Source organism: Acipenser ruthenus, chromosome 3 (genome assembly GCF_902713425.1).
Source record: "Acipenser ruthenus chromosome 3, fAciRut3.2 maternal haplotype, whole genome shotgun sequence".
Lineage (NCBI taxonomy): Eukaryota > Metazoa > Chordata > Actinopteri > Acipenseriformes > Acipenseridae > Acipenser > Acipenser ruthenus.
Window position 1 is genome coordinate 48,813,769 of NC_081191.1, and position 17,840 is coordinate 48,831,608.

General features: G+C 40.0%; 1 protein-coding gene across 3 annotated transcripts in view; it reads right to left on the minus strand.

The window, feature by feature from the left end:
- ulk4 (unc-51 like kinase 4) overlaps positions 1 to 17,840 on the minus strand; it is a 261,384-nt gene that overhangs the window by 90,991 nt on the left and 152,553 nt on the right. For all 3 annotated transcript variants that reach the window (XM_059013181.1, XM_059013174.1, XM_059013164.1), the window contains exon 31: positions 8,738 to 8,786. In XM_059013181.1, the coding sequence (XP_058869164.1) occupies positions 8,738 to 8,786 (49 nt within the window). The remainder of the gene's footprint in view (positions 1 to 8,737; positions 8,787 to 17,840) is intronic.

Genomic DNA, 17,840 nt, shown 5'->3' on the forward strand with positions numbered 1-17,840 from the left:
CCGTCGTGAAACGGTTATTTGCACGCCGCGGCCATGTTTTTTTAGCAAAAATGCGTGGATTTTACAAACGAAAGGACCTGGTCATGAACATGCGTGCCAATTTAGGTGTCAATTGACGTTGCGGTTTAACACAAGAAGATTGTTGAATATTTGGCGCCAATCCAGCGTAGCGGGCAAAGTAATTGTTCAATCGACCTCGATTGAACATATGTTTTTTATAGGCCATTGCTGCACTATCTGCTGCCATTGTCACAGTTCCACCTTAAGTTGTTTTTAAAGGCAAGAGTTTTGAAAAATTCCCAAAATTTTCACGAAATCCAATATGACGGTCAAACCATGTGATTTTTTCATTCAGGGACGCCAGTCTGGTTGTCCAGCCATAGGCATCTACTTACGTATGCGTTTTCATAACTCTGCGATGATGTTTGGGAAGAAAAATAATAATAATAATAATAATAATAATAATAATAATAATAATAATAATAATAACTAGAGTTGCGAGCAACTTTCAGGCTTCCAAGCAGTCATCGTAAATTTTATGTGCATTGGTTATCGCACTATGTAGACATTTTTTCACGGCTGTGCTATTTACCGCTCAACATCCATCTCTCCAATCCCAGCCACTCTGCTGGATTCCTCCCTCTCCTTCGACTTCTGTCTCTCTCCGTCCCCTCCTACCCACAAAGCTGGCCGTCAACTGGACCTCACCTTCTCCAGGGCCTGCTGCCCCTCCACCCTCTCTGTCACCCCCCTGGACCTCTCTGATCACTATTTTATCTCTTTTTCTCTGTCTCTCCCTCCTCTCCCTGCTCCTCCTACCCCCACTGTCACCTCTCGCCGTAACCTCCACTCTCTCTCCCCCTCTGTCCTTGCCTCCACTGCTCTCTCTCACCTCCCTCCTATCGCCTCCTTTTCACAACTCTCCGTAGACTCTGCTACCTCCACCCTCTTCTCCTCCCTCACCTCCTCCCTCGACTCCCTCTGTCCCCTCACCTCCCGACCTGCTCGCCCCTCCCCTCCCCATCCCTGGCTCTCCTCTGTGCTCCGCTCGGCAAGAATCACACTGCGATCTGCTGAAAAGAAATGGAAGAGAACCAAACTCCCTGCTGCCCTAGACCTTTACCGCACTCTCCTCTCCTCCTTCTCCTCTACTCTCTCCTCTGCTAAATGTGCTTATTTCCAATCTGTAATCGAAGCCTCCACTAACAACCCACGTAAACTATTCTCTACCTTCTCCTCCCTCCTAAACCCTGCCCCCCTCCTCCTCCCTCCTCTATCTCCCCTGACGACTTTGCCTCCTTCTTCTCTTCTAAAATCTCAGATATCCGCAAACTCTTTAACACCTCTCCCTCCCCCGCACCCCCTCCTGCTCCAACCCCTACACCCACTACATCCCCTACTAACTCGCCCTTCTTCTCCACCTTCTTGCCCCTCTCAGACTCTGACCTCTCCTCCCTGCTCCAGGGTCACAAACCCACCACGTGTGCCTTGGACCCCCTCCCCACTCACCTCTTTCAAGCTGCTGCTCCTGCTCTACTCCCCTTCATCTCCTCCCTCCTCAACACCTCTCTACTTTCTGGCATCTTTCCCTCTGCCTTCAAAAAAGCCTCTATCACTCCCCTCCTCAAAAAACCTACCCTCGACCCCACCTCCCTCCAGAGCTACCGTCCTGTCTCCCTCCTACCCTTCCTCTCCAAAACCCTCGAGCGGACTGTACACCGCCAGCTCCCTGCTTTCCTGTCCAACCACTCTCTGCTTGACCCTCTCCAATCTGGCTTCCGCTCTGCTCACTCCACTGAAACAGCCCTCCTGTCTGTCACCAACTCACTTAAGTGTGCCCGAGCTGCCTCTCTCTCCTCTGTCCTAATTCTCCTCGACCTCTCTGCTGCCTTTGACACTGTTGATCACTCTATTCTACTATCATCTCTTGCTGACCTGGGGATCTCTGGCACTGCTCTGGCCTGGTTCTCCTCCTACCTCTCCAACTGCACTTACCAGGTAACCTGGCGTGGAGCAACCTCCACACCTCACCCACTCTTAACTGGAGTCCCCCAAGGGTCAGTCTTGGGTCCTCTCCTGTTCTCTCTCTACACCCGCTCCCTGGGCCCCCTCATCGCATCCTATGGTTTCTCATACCATTTCTATGCTGATGATGCTCAGATTTTCCTCTCCTTCCCCACCTCTGACTCCACCATCTCCTCCCGTATCTCTACCTGTCTGTCTGCTATTTCCTCCTGGATGCACTCGCATCACCTCAAACTCAACCTCTCTAAATCTGACCTCCTTTTCTTTCCCTCCTCCTCCCCCTCCTCTGATCTCTCTATCTCTGTTCCTCTGGAATCTACCACACTCTCTCCCTCTTCCTCCGCTAAGAACCTTGGAGTCACCCTGGACCCCTGCCTCTCTTATTCCCAGCACATCTCCACTCTGGCACGCACTTGCCGATTCTTCCTGAGCAACATCCGAAGAATCCGACCCTTCCTCACCAACTATGCTACCCAGCTCCTGGTCCAGGCCCTGGTACTCTCCCGCCTAGACTACTGCAACTCCCTCCTGGCTGGCCTCCCTGCATCCGCCACCCGTCCGCTCCAGCTCATCCAGAACTCTGCTGCCCGCCTGGTGTTCTCTCTGCCTCGCTTCGCCCACGCTACTCCACTACTCCGCTCACTCCACTGGCTCCCGATCACCGCTCGCATCCAGTTCAAGACTCTTGTACTAGCCTACAGATGCCTTGACCAGACTGCACCCAGCTACCTCCAGACCCTCATCTCTCCCTACACCCCCACTCGACCTCTCCGCTCCGCCTGCACTAGAAGACTGGCTCTACCTCCGCTACGCTCCCCTGCCTCCCGAGCCCGCTCCTTCTCCACCCTTGCTCCGCAGTGGTGGAACGACCTTCCTACAGATGTCAGGACTGCCCAGGCCCTGACCACATTCCGGCGCCTCCTTAAGACTCACCTCTTCAAACAGCACCTGTAGAACTCCTCTGTTTGTATCCTGGGACACTATCACCCTTCATTTAGATGTGCTTTATTTTGCTCTTATCTGCCCCCTATTTTACTGCATTTAATCCTGTACTTCAGAATACTGTAATCTGCCAAGTGTTTAACCTGTAGTATTTTGTACTTAATGTAACTATCACTATTATCTGCTGTATTACTGAATTGTGGTTTGTCACACTTGAACAAAAATTATTGTATTTCTTGCTCTTATTGTATTACTTGTATTGTAACACTTGAATGTATTTGCTTGCGATTGTAAGTCGCCCTGGATAAGGGCGTCTGCTAAGAAATAAATAATAATAATAATAATAATAATAATGATAACAGCATTTTTGCAAATTGGGCAAAATTTTCATTAAATCTAAGATGGCTGCCACACCATGTGACCAATGGCTGCCATTATTATTATTATTATTTCTTACCATATTGACCATGGCACAACATCCCATAGTCCTCTACATCATAGCGGTATTTTATAGAGCAAGTGATTGTGAAGCGTTTTGTCTAAGTGTTTGTTTAGCAAAAATACATATTTAAATGTAAACGAGGGCTCCAAAGTCGCGCCCCCCTTTCTCACAAGCATTTTTAAAATGGATTACAGACACGGTAGCTTGAATTATACAAAAATGTCCGCTTTTTTGGGGTTTTCTCCATGAATAAGTAAGCGGTCTTTACAGTTTCAACTGTATTTTATAGAGCAAGCGATTGTGAAGCGTTTTGTCTATGTGTTTGTTTAGCAAAAATACATATTTAAATGTAAACGAGGGCTCCAAAGTCGCGCCCCCCTTTCTCACAAGCCTCTTTTAAATGGATTAAAGACACGGTTTCGTTTCAACAGATTCAGGTTTTGTGACTGTATTTGACCACAGTTCAGTTGTAAAAATTATTATATGACGATTTTTAAGCAAACTGCATTCGTGTGACTTGTAAAGCTAATGTATTAAACATGTAATTGTTTCAGTTGTGTTCTGCTTTAAGATGTTTTATTTTCAAGTACCGTATTTATCCAATATGGCGGCTTTTAAGGTTTTTAAGTTTCATTTTTGGCTCAATTTCCATGGTAAGCTGTCCCCAGTGGTGGGAATGTGTCATTTCAGGGTAAAAAGTGGGCAAATTGGCATCAGTGCCCATATTGATTTGCTCATGGCGGTCACGTTTGTTGATGTAGGAACTTTTGCTGAGTAACTTTTTTAGAGGACAGTACAAAGATAACGTTGTAGTCATGATTCAAGTCAATAAGCCAAAAGGCTCATTAGGAATTGTTGTTTAAGTGTTTTACGCAAAATCCAACATAGCTGCCACACCATGTGACCGATCAATTTTTCCTTTAGTAGAATCAATCGTGGACATGAGCGCACTATGTACACATTTTTTCACAGCTGTAATGTTTACCGTTGATGAGAACAAGACATTTGAAAATTGCACAAAAAATATCATTACATCTAAGATGACTGCCACACCATGTGACCTAAGGCCGCCATATTGGCCATGGCACAACATCCCATAGTCCTCTACATCGTGCATTTTGGTGCAGCACAGGCAGTTTTATAGCCAGTTGCGTGTGTTGATGATGTCATGCAGCGTGGACGCCACGATTTTCACAGTAGCAACTTCCTTTGAACAAGCGGAATAGAGGATCATACTGAGATGTTTTATTCCAATTTTTGTTTCAATCGGATAAGCGGTTTTCAGAGAAGAACATGTTTGAATTTTGAGAATTCGACATTATTATGACATTAATCGATGTGGTTGCCAAACCACATAACCAATCAGCTTCATATTAACAACAGTTAATCAAGGACTATCCCTCAACATGTACAGCAATTTTCAGAACTCTAGAGTACGCGGTTTCCGAAGCATAGGCGTTTTTAAAAACTTCGCAAAATCCAATATGGCTGCCAAACCATGTGACTTGCGCAAGATTGGACGCCTAACCTGTTATCTGCACATAGCCACCTACCTACAAACCCGATTTTTTGTTTCTGCGATGAGGTTTCGGCAGAAAGAAAAAAAAATAAAATAAATAATAATAATAATAATAATAATAATAATAATAATAATAATAATAATCCTTACAGAAACAATAGGCTTCCCCAGCCTTTGGCTTGGAAGCCTAATAATAATAATAATAATAATAATAATAATAATAATAATAATAATAATCCTTACAGAAACAATAGGCTTCCCCAGCCTATGGCTTGGAAGCCTAATAACTAGAGTTGCAAGCAACTTTACGGCTTCCAAGCAGTTATCGTGAAATTTAAGCAGCTTGGTTATTATAAATGAAGCGTTATCACAACTGTGATAACTGTGTCAATTTTGGCACACATTGGAATTATTGGTTAGTAGGCAATTTAAATTTTATTTGGATGCACACAAAATTCTAAATAGTATGCAGTCATATAGACTTTGAAAATAATGCGTATAAGAGGCTAACATTGTTCTAAATTCTAGATCACTCTTTGTTTTAGTTTGTGTGTGTGTGTGAGCGTGTTGTGCCCTATTCTTAATTTTGCAATGTAAAATAAAGTCTACAGCATGTATTGGTTTTTGTATATTTTAATGGCACTATCATTTAATGTGCATTTTTTTAAAGCAATAGAAAGTGATAATAGTGTAACGATTGACTATCAGGGGTGCCTGGCAAATACACAATTCACCATATGTAATTGTCAGCAAACCGCTACTAGGACATAACATGTGCACGATTCATGAGTAACACCACTCGAATCCTATGCAGAGGAATTATAAACAGGACAGAGGAGAGAAGAAGCTGGAACAGAACCCAGAGAGACAGTACAAATTGAGCATTTAGAGCCTTTCAGCTCATTGAAATAATGCTTCATTCCTCCTGAAAAGTGATGAAATTAAAAGCTATTTTAATACTTTTATACTTGCATGCCTTTGGTATGTCATAGAATAAAGCAAAGAAGCTGTGAAAAGAGATGAATTATTGCTTATTCTACAAAGATATTCTAAAATGGCCTGGACACATTTGTTGGTACCCCTTAGAAAAGATAATAAATAATTGGATTATAGTGATATTTCAAACTAATTAGTTTATTTAATTAGTATCACACATGTCTCCAATCTTGTAATCAGTCATTCAGCCTATTTAAATGGAGAAAAGTAGTCACTGTGCTGTTTGGTATCATTGTGTGCTCCACACTGAACATGGACCAGAGAAAGCAAAGGAGAGAGTTGTCTGAGGAGATCAGAAAGAAAATAATAGACAAGCATGGTAAAGGTAAAGGCTACAAGACCATCTCCAAGCAGCTTGATGTTCCTGTGACAACAGTTGCAAATATTATTAAGAAGTTTAAGGTCCATGGAACCGTAGCCAACCTCCCTGGGCGGGGCCGCAAGAGGAAAATCGACCCCAGATTGAACAGAAGGATAGTGCGAATGGTAGAAAAAGAACCAAGGATAACTGCCAAAGAGATTTTGGGGCTGCTTTGCTGCGCCTGGCACAGGGTGCCTTGAATCTGTGCAGGGCACAATGAAATCTCAAGACTATCAAGGCATTCTGGAGCGAAACGTACTGCCCAGTGTCAGAAAGCTCTGTCTCAGTCACAGGTCATGGGTCCTCCAACAGGATAATCACCCAAAACACACAGCTAAAAGCACCCAAGAATGGATAAGAACAAAACATTGGACTATTCTGAAGTGGCCTTCTATGAGTCCTGATCTGAATCCTATCGAACATCTATGGAAAGAGCTGAAACGTGCAGTCTGGAGAAGGCACCCATCAAACCTGAGACAGCTGGAGCAGTTTGCTCAGGAAGAGTGGGCCAAACTACCTGTTAACAGGTGCAGAAGTCTCATTGAGAGCTACAGAAAACGTTTGATTGCAGTGATTGCCTCTAAATGTTGTGCAACAAAATATTAGGTTAGCGGTCCCATCATTTTTGTCCATGCCATTTTCATTTGTTTTCTTATTTACAATATTATGTTGAATAAAAAATCAAAAGCAAAGTCTGATTTCTATTAAATATGGAATAAACAATGGTGGATGCCAATTACTTTTGTCAGTTTCAAGTTATTTCAGAGAAAATTGTGCATTCTTCATTTTTTGTGGAGGGGTACCAACAAATTTGAGCACGTCTGTATAATCTCTAAACCACTGTGCATAAATATTTCATTTTTGGTCAGCAGCTTGAAGTTTACAGTCTGACTATAGTTTCAAAATTATCATCCACCTGTATGCATGCGTGATTTCGATTGAGCAGATTTCCACTCTACTATTAGATGTGGCTGCATTTTAGTAACAGCAACAGCATTGGTTTGAATTTGTTTTTGGTGTTTGATACGAGTACATCCAGATTATCGTGTGGATCATTTTTATGTAGGCTTTAATAAAAATGTTAGTTATTATAGTTTTATCTGGAGGTTAATATTGTTGATGTTGAAACATTTTAAATGGCACACAATTATGCTGAGATGGGAAGTAAATGGTAACGTGATAAACATTTACAGTGCATACTATTTTGGATTATTTTTAATAACTTTGCTGAATAGAAAGCGATGTGCATCCAAAGACTAATTTTTTAAGAATTAAAGTTAATCACTGTTTGGGGGCTCCCGAGTGGCGCATCCAGTAAAAGCACTCGCTAGAGTGCAGGATGCGCTCCATAGCCTGGACGTCGCGAGTTCGAGTCCAGGCTATTCCACAGCCGACCGTGGACGGGAGCTTCCAGGGGGGCGACGCTCGGCCAATTGAGGGGGGAGGGAGGGTTAGGTCGGCCAGGGTGTCCTCGGCTCACCGCGCACCAGCGACCCCTGTAGTCTGGCCGGGCGCCTGCGGGCTTGCCTGTAAGCTGCCCAGAGCTGCGTTGTTAATTACTGTTTGGTATTCTGTCCAAAGCCAGCAGTTTGTCAGTTCCAAACTGTTGTGACATAAATTATATATTAAATAAACAGGGAATATTGTAATCTGTTGATCAGCTTATTCTGCCTTGTATTGGAACCATAACCATCAGCAGAGCGGAAATTGTAAAGAGGTTCTTGAGCTGAAACCTCCAGACAGAAGGAGTACAGTTTTGAAAAAAAGAGTGAAAACCACTGCAGTAGAGGTCAAAATAAAATGTTTCCTAGTCATAGCTGGGGAAGGAGCATTTTGCTCCCCTTCCCCACCGACTACATCAGAAAATGTTAGTTTAGTGAGAAAAGTATATGATCTGGGTTCAGAAGGGCTGGACTCAAACCCTGAGGCACATCCCATTTTGTTTTATCACGTATGCATGAGAGTTTGAAAGATGTCCACCACAGCAGAAATTCTTCTACACGTAACAGGGCAGCAGTGTGGAGTAGTCGTTAGGGCTCTGGACTCTTGAGCGGAGGGTCATGGGTTCAATCCCAGGTGGGGGACACTACTGCTGTACCCTTGAGCAAGGTACTTTACCTAGATTGCTCCAGTAAAAACCCAACTGTATAAATGGGTAATTGTATGTAAAAATAATGTGATATCTTGTAACAATTGTACGTCACCCTGGATAAGGGCGTCTGCTAAGAAATAAATAATAAAATAAATAATAATAACACAGACTATAACTTTAAGACCCTGTGGATAATCAGAAATGATACAGTAGATTTGCAAAAATGTTTTCCTCTTGCAGTTAGCATTCTTGTCAGCGTGTAGTCTGTAAATCACTGTTACTTATTCCATAGTTGAAATGTGCTGCAACACAGTATAATACATTTAAATATATCTAGGTTCAGCTTTAAAAGGCACTTACCAAAATGACTTGAAAGAGAACAGGAAAAAGCTGGTTTTCTTCAATGAGCCTGCAAGAGAAAGAAAAAACAAACCATTAATTTCAGGAGTGCCATGAATGTTTAATCTTAATTATGGTGCTACATTATTTCTGTAAGTAAACTTTGCATTGCAGCATGATTTATACACTGCCATGATCAGTGATCTGGAACGGTGGTGACCTTTGACTAATTTGCTCAACTAAATAAGCTTTACAACAGCTTGCCAGTACAAGTAATGTAGCAGTTTATTGAAAATGACTTCCTCGCTCCCTTATTGATCAAACTTTTTAACTCACAACCAGTTACTGAATATGTAAGGGAATGGTGTAAAAACAAATCCTATTTTAAAACAGCATGACAGAGCTTGTGTGAGCATTATTGTGGTAAGTTTTTTGTACACTGTGTAGTAACATGAATGCTGAAAAAGGAAGGCGGCGCCAAACTATATTAGATATTATCCGATTACTTGGGATGACTTAACATTTTTGTGAACTTTCTTTTTTAAATCGTTACATTCCCATTTGTTTAGTTGCATGTGATGGAAGCACTTTCACAGTCAAAGAAACAAAAAAGCTTATCAGCCAATCAGTGTCACCTGTCACTGTTGCCAGCTTCCAAACTACTTCTATGTGCTGTCTTGATGTGGATACATTTTAAAATTACAGCATTTTGGTGAACAACAAATGTTTCTAAAAATACAGTTACAGTTGTACAAAAATGCTCCAAGCCTCGTATACAGTAAACAGTGCATTTGTAAAATTCACCAATGCTACTTTGAATCCCAGTGTACCACTAAAATCTTATTCTGCTAGGCAAATATTATTACTAATGTGATTAAATACAGTCATATGTTTTGGCCAGAACTGTATTTAATTTATTTAAAAATTGTTATGTTTTATGCATATTTAAAAAAAAAATACTGTAAATTACCATAAATACGTTGTCAGTCATAAAGTCATTTTCTCTATAGAACGGCATAATAGATAGAGCGAACTCAATTTACTATCGATCACGCTGTACCAGAGCGTGTTTGGATAGGATTCTTCTTCAGTGCAATGCCAGTTACCGTGCTGCTAAACATCACCGGAGCAGTGCTTGGCACATAATGCACATTTCTTGCTTTCATTTTGTGTTTTTTGTGCCGCCCCCCTAAATTTGCCTAGTTTGCCTAGGCCTTCTTCCAGGACTGTCTACAGCTATGGCCAAAAGTTTTGCACACCTAGAATTTTAGGATTGAGACATCGTTTAAAAAAAGAAACTACATGAACATAATTTAGATAAACTAAAATATTATATCTAAAAAGTCTACCGTAAGCCATATTAAAAGTAGAGTATCATGTTGGATTTCAAAATGTCACATTTTTCAATTTTTTAGAGTTTTTCATTAAGTATATGGAAAACTACAATGCGGTATGTAATTCAATATGTTAACATAACATTATTCAACAGGTTTCATTCGACTTTATGAAGCAAAACTCTAATAAAAATACCATTGTAAAAAAAAGAATGATTTTTGAATCACCTATGTTTTTTTTGTAATATCACAAAAAACTTGCTTGGGGAGCACCAGACAGAGCAGTTACAGTAATTCAACTTAAATAACACATCATATGCAGGGGTCAGCACAGTCATGTTACATGACGGACACCTTATAAAATACTAACCTCACTAATGGACATGATTATATATCATGTCTGTTAGTATTACGTACATTTAATTATAATATAAAATAAACATAGTTCATAATGCTGTGCTAGCATTACTGACACACTGTCCGATTTAAGCCCCACAATTTTCTGTACTGGGTAATTATTTTGTTCATTTTCCAAAAAACTGAATATGGCTGCACTTAAGACTTTCTCCATTACAGTGTCCAAATATTTCTGTGTTAGGTTAAAAAACTTAAGAGTGAACCTGCTTCAACATTTACAAAACAATGGTAAATAATAAGTTGACTCGTATCACTTTAGTCAGTGCTTTCATCACACATTCTGCGCACAAAGGGTAGATTTACTGCTGATTTCAGGGTTTAGCTGAAAAGGCAGTCGCCAAATTTCTCATTGTTTCTGGCAACAGTTTATGCACTACAGTGCAGTCTTTGGAAGGCAGTGGAATTGGGGTAAGCAAGACAGAGCTCATTCTGTGTGTCTTTCTGGTCCAAGTTTACAAATGCCGACATACACCTGACCCTCTGTTTTCTTTCGCTTCTCTTACAAGCATCTCCTTTTCTGCTGCAGACATGCTTAGCATTTTCTTAATCTTTTTACACCATTTGTCAACATGATCTCTGGCCACTGTATATTTTAAATCTTTCTTTACCTGATCACACCTCATGCATTCCACCCCTGGACCGTTCAAAAACAAAATATTGATTTTGCCAAGCTGGATTGAAATATCTTCTTTTAGGTTTCGGTGCAGCTATCTTCGGAGGGTATCCGATACTGGACTAACGTCTGCTTTACTACTACTACTACTATTATTATTATAACAGTACAGCTTTAAAAAAAATACATTGTGGTTGTGACAGAGACAAAATGCTTCTTGGTGATAAATCTCCCTCCCGACCTGTGAGGGGGCTGTGTAAAGGGAACAGAGTGCCCTGGATTGGATGGCCAGACAATTCATTCCCAGGGTTAAGCGGAAGTCGGCCATCTAGAAAGGGGGCGGAGCTACAGTACACTAAATCATCAACCCGGAAGGGAAATGATGTGGCAGCGGCGGATTGGAAGAGCAGTTGCAATCATTAACCAAGGGGGCGTGACTGACGGTATATAAGAGGACGTAGCGAGGTGATCTGATCCTTTGTTATGGTTAACGCTGAACCGGAAGGAGACCCCGTATTGCAATCATGAGTGTTTTGTTTGTTTTGTCGTGTCTTTGTTTGTTGTTATTAGATGGCTAACACAATCTGGAGCTGTCACTAAAGGCCAGTACCAAACCCGGACAACACTGCACTTGTGTCACGATTAACTGTATTTGCACCACAAGCACTATAGCACTCACTGTGGAGTTGTGATTGTGTTTGTGTTATTTGTGGGTGTTTAAATACTAGGACTATTATTTTGGGACTGAACCCGTGGATTAAACGGAGCAAAACACAACGCTGTGTATTGCCTGTTATCATCAGACTTTGGATTACAAAATAAACCATAATTTCACCAGTACTTTGTTGTTTGTCATTGTCTTGAGCACTACATCACCTCTACACCTGCGCACTGCAAACCACTTTGCCACAGTGGTACAATGGTATTTTTTTTAAAATTTGGAGGCTATATTTAAGCAATAAGGCACAAGAGGGATGGGTTGTGCTGGATATTGTCACTTCTTGGTGCGTTGTTAGGCACGAGACGTAATTGAGTGCCTGCAACCAACCAAGAAGTGACAATATCCAGCACAAGCCAAGCCCTCAAGTGCCTTATTGCTTTTATAACACCAATTTATAAACATTTTATCAAAAAGAAAGGAGAAATATGTATAGTTTTAAAGATTTATTAACATTCTGAGGTATGACCTTCCACAACAGAAAATAGTCCCTATGAACAAATCTTTTTTTTTTTTTTTTTTTGTTGCAGTAAATTGATTTTTTAAAAAATACTTAAGACCTTTTTTTAAGACTTTAAAATAACTATAAAAACCTTGCTTGGATGTGTTTCAGTTCATTTTTCTGACTTTAAATAACTAAAAAAAAAAACCTTGCTTAGTTGTACATGTGAGGTGCCTGTCTTCCTTCAAATTCTAGGTAACGTTGTTGCTAGTTAATTCACTCCCATTGGCTCTAGCGTTACCAAACAGTGCAAGAGTTTAAGGTGCTTTGTTGGGATGAAGATTATTAAGTAACTTACTTAAAGTCACATTGTATATTTTTTTCAGAAAGCCAGTCATTTAAGTGTTAACAGCCCAATTTGTTTGTTTTGTGGTATGAATTTCATTTCTCAATTTTTTTTTTCTAGCACATCAAAGTTAAATCTTTGTACCCGAGTCAGTGCGCGGTACAGTAAAGGAGAAGAGAGACAGTGAAGAAAAGCGAGAGTCAGGTGGTTAAGACCATCGTGTGTAGTAATGTAAATACTGTCAAAAGATATCTACAGTTAAAAATTAATGAAGAGTCAGTGTGGAAGGGTGGTGGGCAATTCACACACACGGGAGACAAGTTTTATTTGTAACGCCATTCAGGCGCACTGATTTATTTTTACCCGCAGAGGGCGCTGTTGTCCATGGCCTGAATACGGGCAACAGTAAACAGGACCAAAGGTTTACCAATGCTGGTATAGAGTCCAGTGCACATACAAGTGCTCAAAATAATAATGAAAACAAAAGGTGAAAGAAAAAGGGAAAATAAAACACAGTAATAAAATTACAAAACAAAAGTGCTGCTTACGCAGTGCCCCCACTGCCGCTAAGCCGGTCAGTACGCTCAGTTAATTCCTATACACTGGGGTGGCTAGAGTTCCCCGTACAACTACACACGCCCCCTCGGGTACGTAATTATTTCTTTTACTTTTTAGTTTCTTTTAAGGCAGGCTGTCTCACTCAGCCGTGCTTGCCTGCTCTTTCTTTTCACTGACGTCTTCCGCCAGCGTCACTGGGTATCCTCTCTCCGGCCCCCCGAATGCACAACCAAGCGCAGTTCTTATGGGCTGAGCAATTTATTATTATTTGTTTAATTTAGCAGTCGTCTTTATCCAAAGTGACTTACAGAGACTAAGGTGTGTGAACTATGCATCAGCTGCAGAGTAACTTACAACTACGTCTCACCCGAAGGACGGAGAACAAGGAGGTTAAGTAACTTGCTCATGGTCACACAATGAGTCAGTGGCTGAGGTGGGACTTGAACCGGGGACCTCCTGGTTACAAGCCCTTTTCTTTAACCACTGGACCACACAGCCTCCTAGATATTACCCATTACCAAAGCCTGTAAGACATTTTTCTTTATCGTAAAACAAGATGACAGGACAGTTCAAAGAGTGTAAAATGGCTGGCATAAGTTCGTATTAAAAATCCATCACCTCTGAGCCAAAAATTCAGTCTAGCTACTAAGCTGCACAAAAGCAAAAAGGTGGTAAAGTAACTTGAGTACTTTTATAATTATATCCTTATCTTAAAAGAATTAAAACACAGTTTACATCGGAAGATTCAGATTACCAACAAGCAATGATAATATTAAGAGTTGTTAATGTAAAGACTTTAAAACCAGTCACAGAGTGGTGGCAAGTTAAACAGAATACATACATAAATAAATAAATAAATAAATAATCTATAAAAGTGACACAATTTGCAGTGACATGTTGTCATGTTACTGATACAATAAGATTTGAAAGCCTAGTTTATTGCCTGTATAAAAGCCTGTGTTTTAAAAAACAAAGACCTTTCCTAAACTGTCTAATTTCCAAATTGTCGAGGTTATTTTTTATTTTCCTGTCCCTTCATAGTAATTCATATTGTAAAGTTCAGTCAGATGTGTGATTTAATATGTGAATCCTTACTATACATTTTATATCTTTGAGTATTTTTATAAACTACAGTCACATAAAATGTGGTCTTCCTGTCTGCTTCACATTGGTAACATCCATTTTTCGCTCACATGACAGACAACACTTCAAGTGCTACAGTCATCTTCCATCCTCAAAGAAAATCAAACCAGACGCTTATTAGCTGTTGCTAATGCCACTTTTCTAGGGTCCCTTTTCTTAAGATACTGGAGATTGAACATTAATTTCTGTTGTTCAAAGAAACCAAGGATTTGATTGATTACCAGAGCTTTAAAGGGTTATTATATAATCTAAGTGGAGACTTGTTTAAAAAAAAAAAAACAAAGCTTCAGCTTTCTAGATTGACTGTTTACCAGGCGATGGGAATTACCGGCAGACTAACTAAATATATTATACTTAAGTGTTCCACATTTTTGGTATTTTATCTTTAAAAAAAAAAATTCCTGGAATTATTTTACATATATTTAAATTGGGATAAAATCGGTAAAAAATAATTTTTAATTGAAACATCGGTAAAAATCAGAAGGAAATATCTCAGTAAACACACTTTACATGTGGAATATGATGCATAGCAGTTCTGGTTTCTGATTAAGTTTATTGTGATGGCATCTATGATGAAGTAGAATCTGTGCAAGTCGAAGCCACATTTAGATGCGTCAAAAATCACACTGGACATTTCCATCAATGCGCTCCATAAGTTTACCAACTAAAGCATACTAACTAAACCAAATCCTGCCTTTTTACCAAAGTCTATCTCTGCATGTCAACCAGTCTGTGGAATTGGAGGCTTTCCATCCACCTATTTTCCAGTCTGACAGAGAGTGACCGCTCCATACGCTCTGCCCAGTTCGGGCCCTGGCATACCATGTTGACAGGACAAAGTTGGAGGCAGTCCAAACAATTTTTTGTCTGCTATGGGACAAAGTCCCATGGTCAAGCCATGTCTAAGCAGCGGCTATCCAAGTGAAAAGCAGACATGATCAGGACTGCCTATGAGCTGGGCCAACTCCAGAAAAGCTTACTGCCCATTCCACCAGGGGCATGACAATATTGTGGGCTTTATTCCAGAGTGCATCCTTCTGAGACATTTGCAATGCAGTGGTGTGGGCTACTCCCCATACCTTCACTAGGTTCTAAAGACTGAATGTCGTGGGTCTCAAAACCCTGGTGGCTTCTCAGTCGACCCTTACATCACAGGCAGCCTCTTTGCTTAGCATTCTAGCATTCTAGTCATTCTTCAATCTTGCCCTTGCAAACGGCTTTGGTACACCCACCCATACGGTAATGGTTACATTTCGTACTTGACAGGGAACGTTAGGTTATTATCATAGCCCTGGTTCCCTGAAATAGAAATATAACCATTAACCTTCACGGTCGCTGCATCTATAATTGCAGCCATCTTGAAGGAAAAATGATGATGAGATCTGTGAGCGCAGTCTTTTTGTGCCCTCAGGGGCGGGCCATGACTGTGTCACTGGCTCAGAGAGCAGCTTTAGCATATCATATTCAGGATTCGGGTCTTTAGGAAGTAAACACCCATGAGATAATGGTTACATTTCTATTTCAGGAAACCAGGGTTATGTTAATAACCTAACGATTTAATTATTTTGTTTTCATCCATGATTGTGATTGACTGTGCCTCGTGTTTCATTGAAATGAAAACATAAAACAAGTGCAGTTTATTTTTATATTTTTGTATGGTTTTTACGTGTTCTCTTTAGTCTAGATATGTCAGTCTATGTAAGTTTGCACACACTCCTCTCTTTTCAGTACACGATGCTTTAATTCACGCTGATATTATACCTGTAGTTAAATTACGTTAAGAACCTTTGTGTAAAATATTTAAATTTCTTAATGGATCTTGTGCACATTCTGGTCCTTGAAAACCACTATAGGTATTCTTCTAATAATACATATACTATTAATACAAAAAAAACATTCCCTCTGCAAAGATTAAGTGCTAAAATAAATTATACAAGTTATTACATGTGTGCAGAGATGAAAGATTTTTAAAGCATCCAGAGGGGGCTGCTTTACACTCCTGTGTCTACTTAATTCTCTAGCTTAAAAGTGACATGATTAATTTACTGAGATCCGTAAGTACGAATCACCTAGCAATAATCTGTATGACTGCATGATCTACCTTGTGTCGGGAGTTTCCCCATTTAACATTTGTCTAACAATAAAAAAAAAATAAAAAAAAACAGTTGGTTGCCTCTGCAAGAAACTGCTCACTTTATTACTGAGCTTCAAATACACCATACACAATTGGCTCTGCTTCTAACATTGTTAGTGGCCATGATAAAACACCTCATCCATTACAAAAATGAGAATGACATTTATTCAAGAATGGAGTGAATGCAAATGGATGTTAGGCATCCGTGACTAACTTAGAAATGGAACTGAAAGCATGCAGTATATGGCAGTATGGGTACATTGTAAATAACCTCAAATACACTGGTATAATAGACATCTGCACAGCTGTCGATTCCATCTCTCGAACAGAAGCACAGTTATTCAAATTTTTTCTGTGCTTTTATATGTATATGGAACCGTTTGTGTTTGATGTAGAAGTAGATATAACTAATGTTTTTTTTTTAAATATATATTTATATAACTGCGGAAAAAATAAAATAAATACATAAATAATAAAATTACTCTCAAACAAGTATTGTCCAAATATTTATTGGAAGGTAGTGTATATAAATCACACGTCTCTCTTCTCCCACTACGCAATGACGAGCTGAGAAGCTATTTTTTTCATACATTTTTTTAACAATAATATCTGTTTTCTTTCCAATTTGAAATACCTAATTTGAATGGTGATGCATTGCTGCAACCCAGGTTTTATTTTAACCTCCTCCTCCTACATATTAGTATTATTATAACCAGGTAAAATAAAACCTAGATTATGAAGCAAAGTTTCCTCTGCCAAATATATATTCTTCTTAGGAAGTGTGCTTGTTGAGCCCACAGATTTAATCAATTTCACCTGCATTAGATTTAAATCCTCTGCTCATAATGGAAATTATGTGTGGCACTGATGGGTCAAAAGTGTAATATCCCAGCTATAACATGTTCCCTGTTTCAAACCCTCTGCACTGGGAATGCATTACTAACCACTGCAGCCCCAAACACCCTAAATACCAAAGTATTTGAGACAGCTTTGGTTATTGGCATTTTGGTCAGGAGGGAAAGTCTTTTTCATCCCCTCCGCTCTGCACTATATCATTCCATTAGCGTCTTTGCATTTTGTTTTATCTCACTTCAAAACATTTAGATGAGGCTGCAAAGATTAAGTGCTAAAATAAATTATACAAGTTATTACACGTGTGCAGAGATGAAAGATTTTTAAAGCACCCAGAGGGGGCTGCTTTACACTCCTGTGTCTACTTTGTTCTGTAGCTTAAAAGTGACATGATTAATTTACTGAGATCCGTAAGTACGAATCACCTAGCAGTAATCTGTATGACTGCATTCAATCTCTGCCTTGTGTTGGAGTTTCCCCATTTAACATTTGTCTAACAATAAAAAATAAAAAAAACAGTTGGCGTGCCTCTGCAAGAAACTACTTTATTACTTAGCTGCAAATACA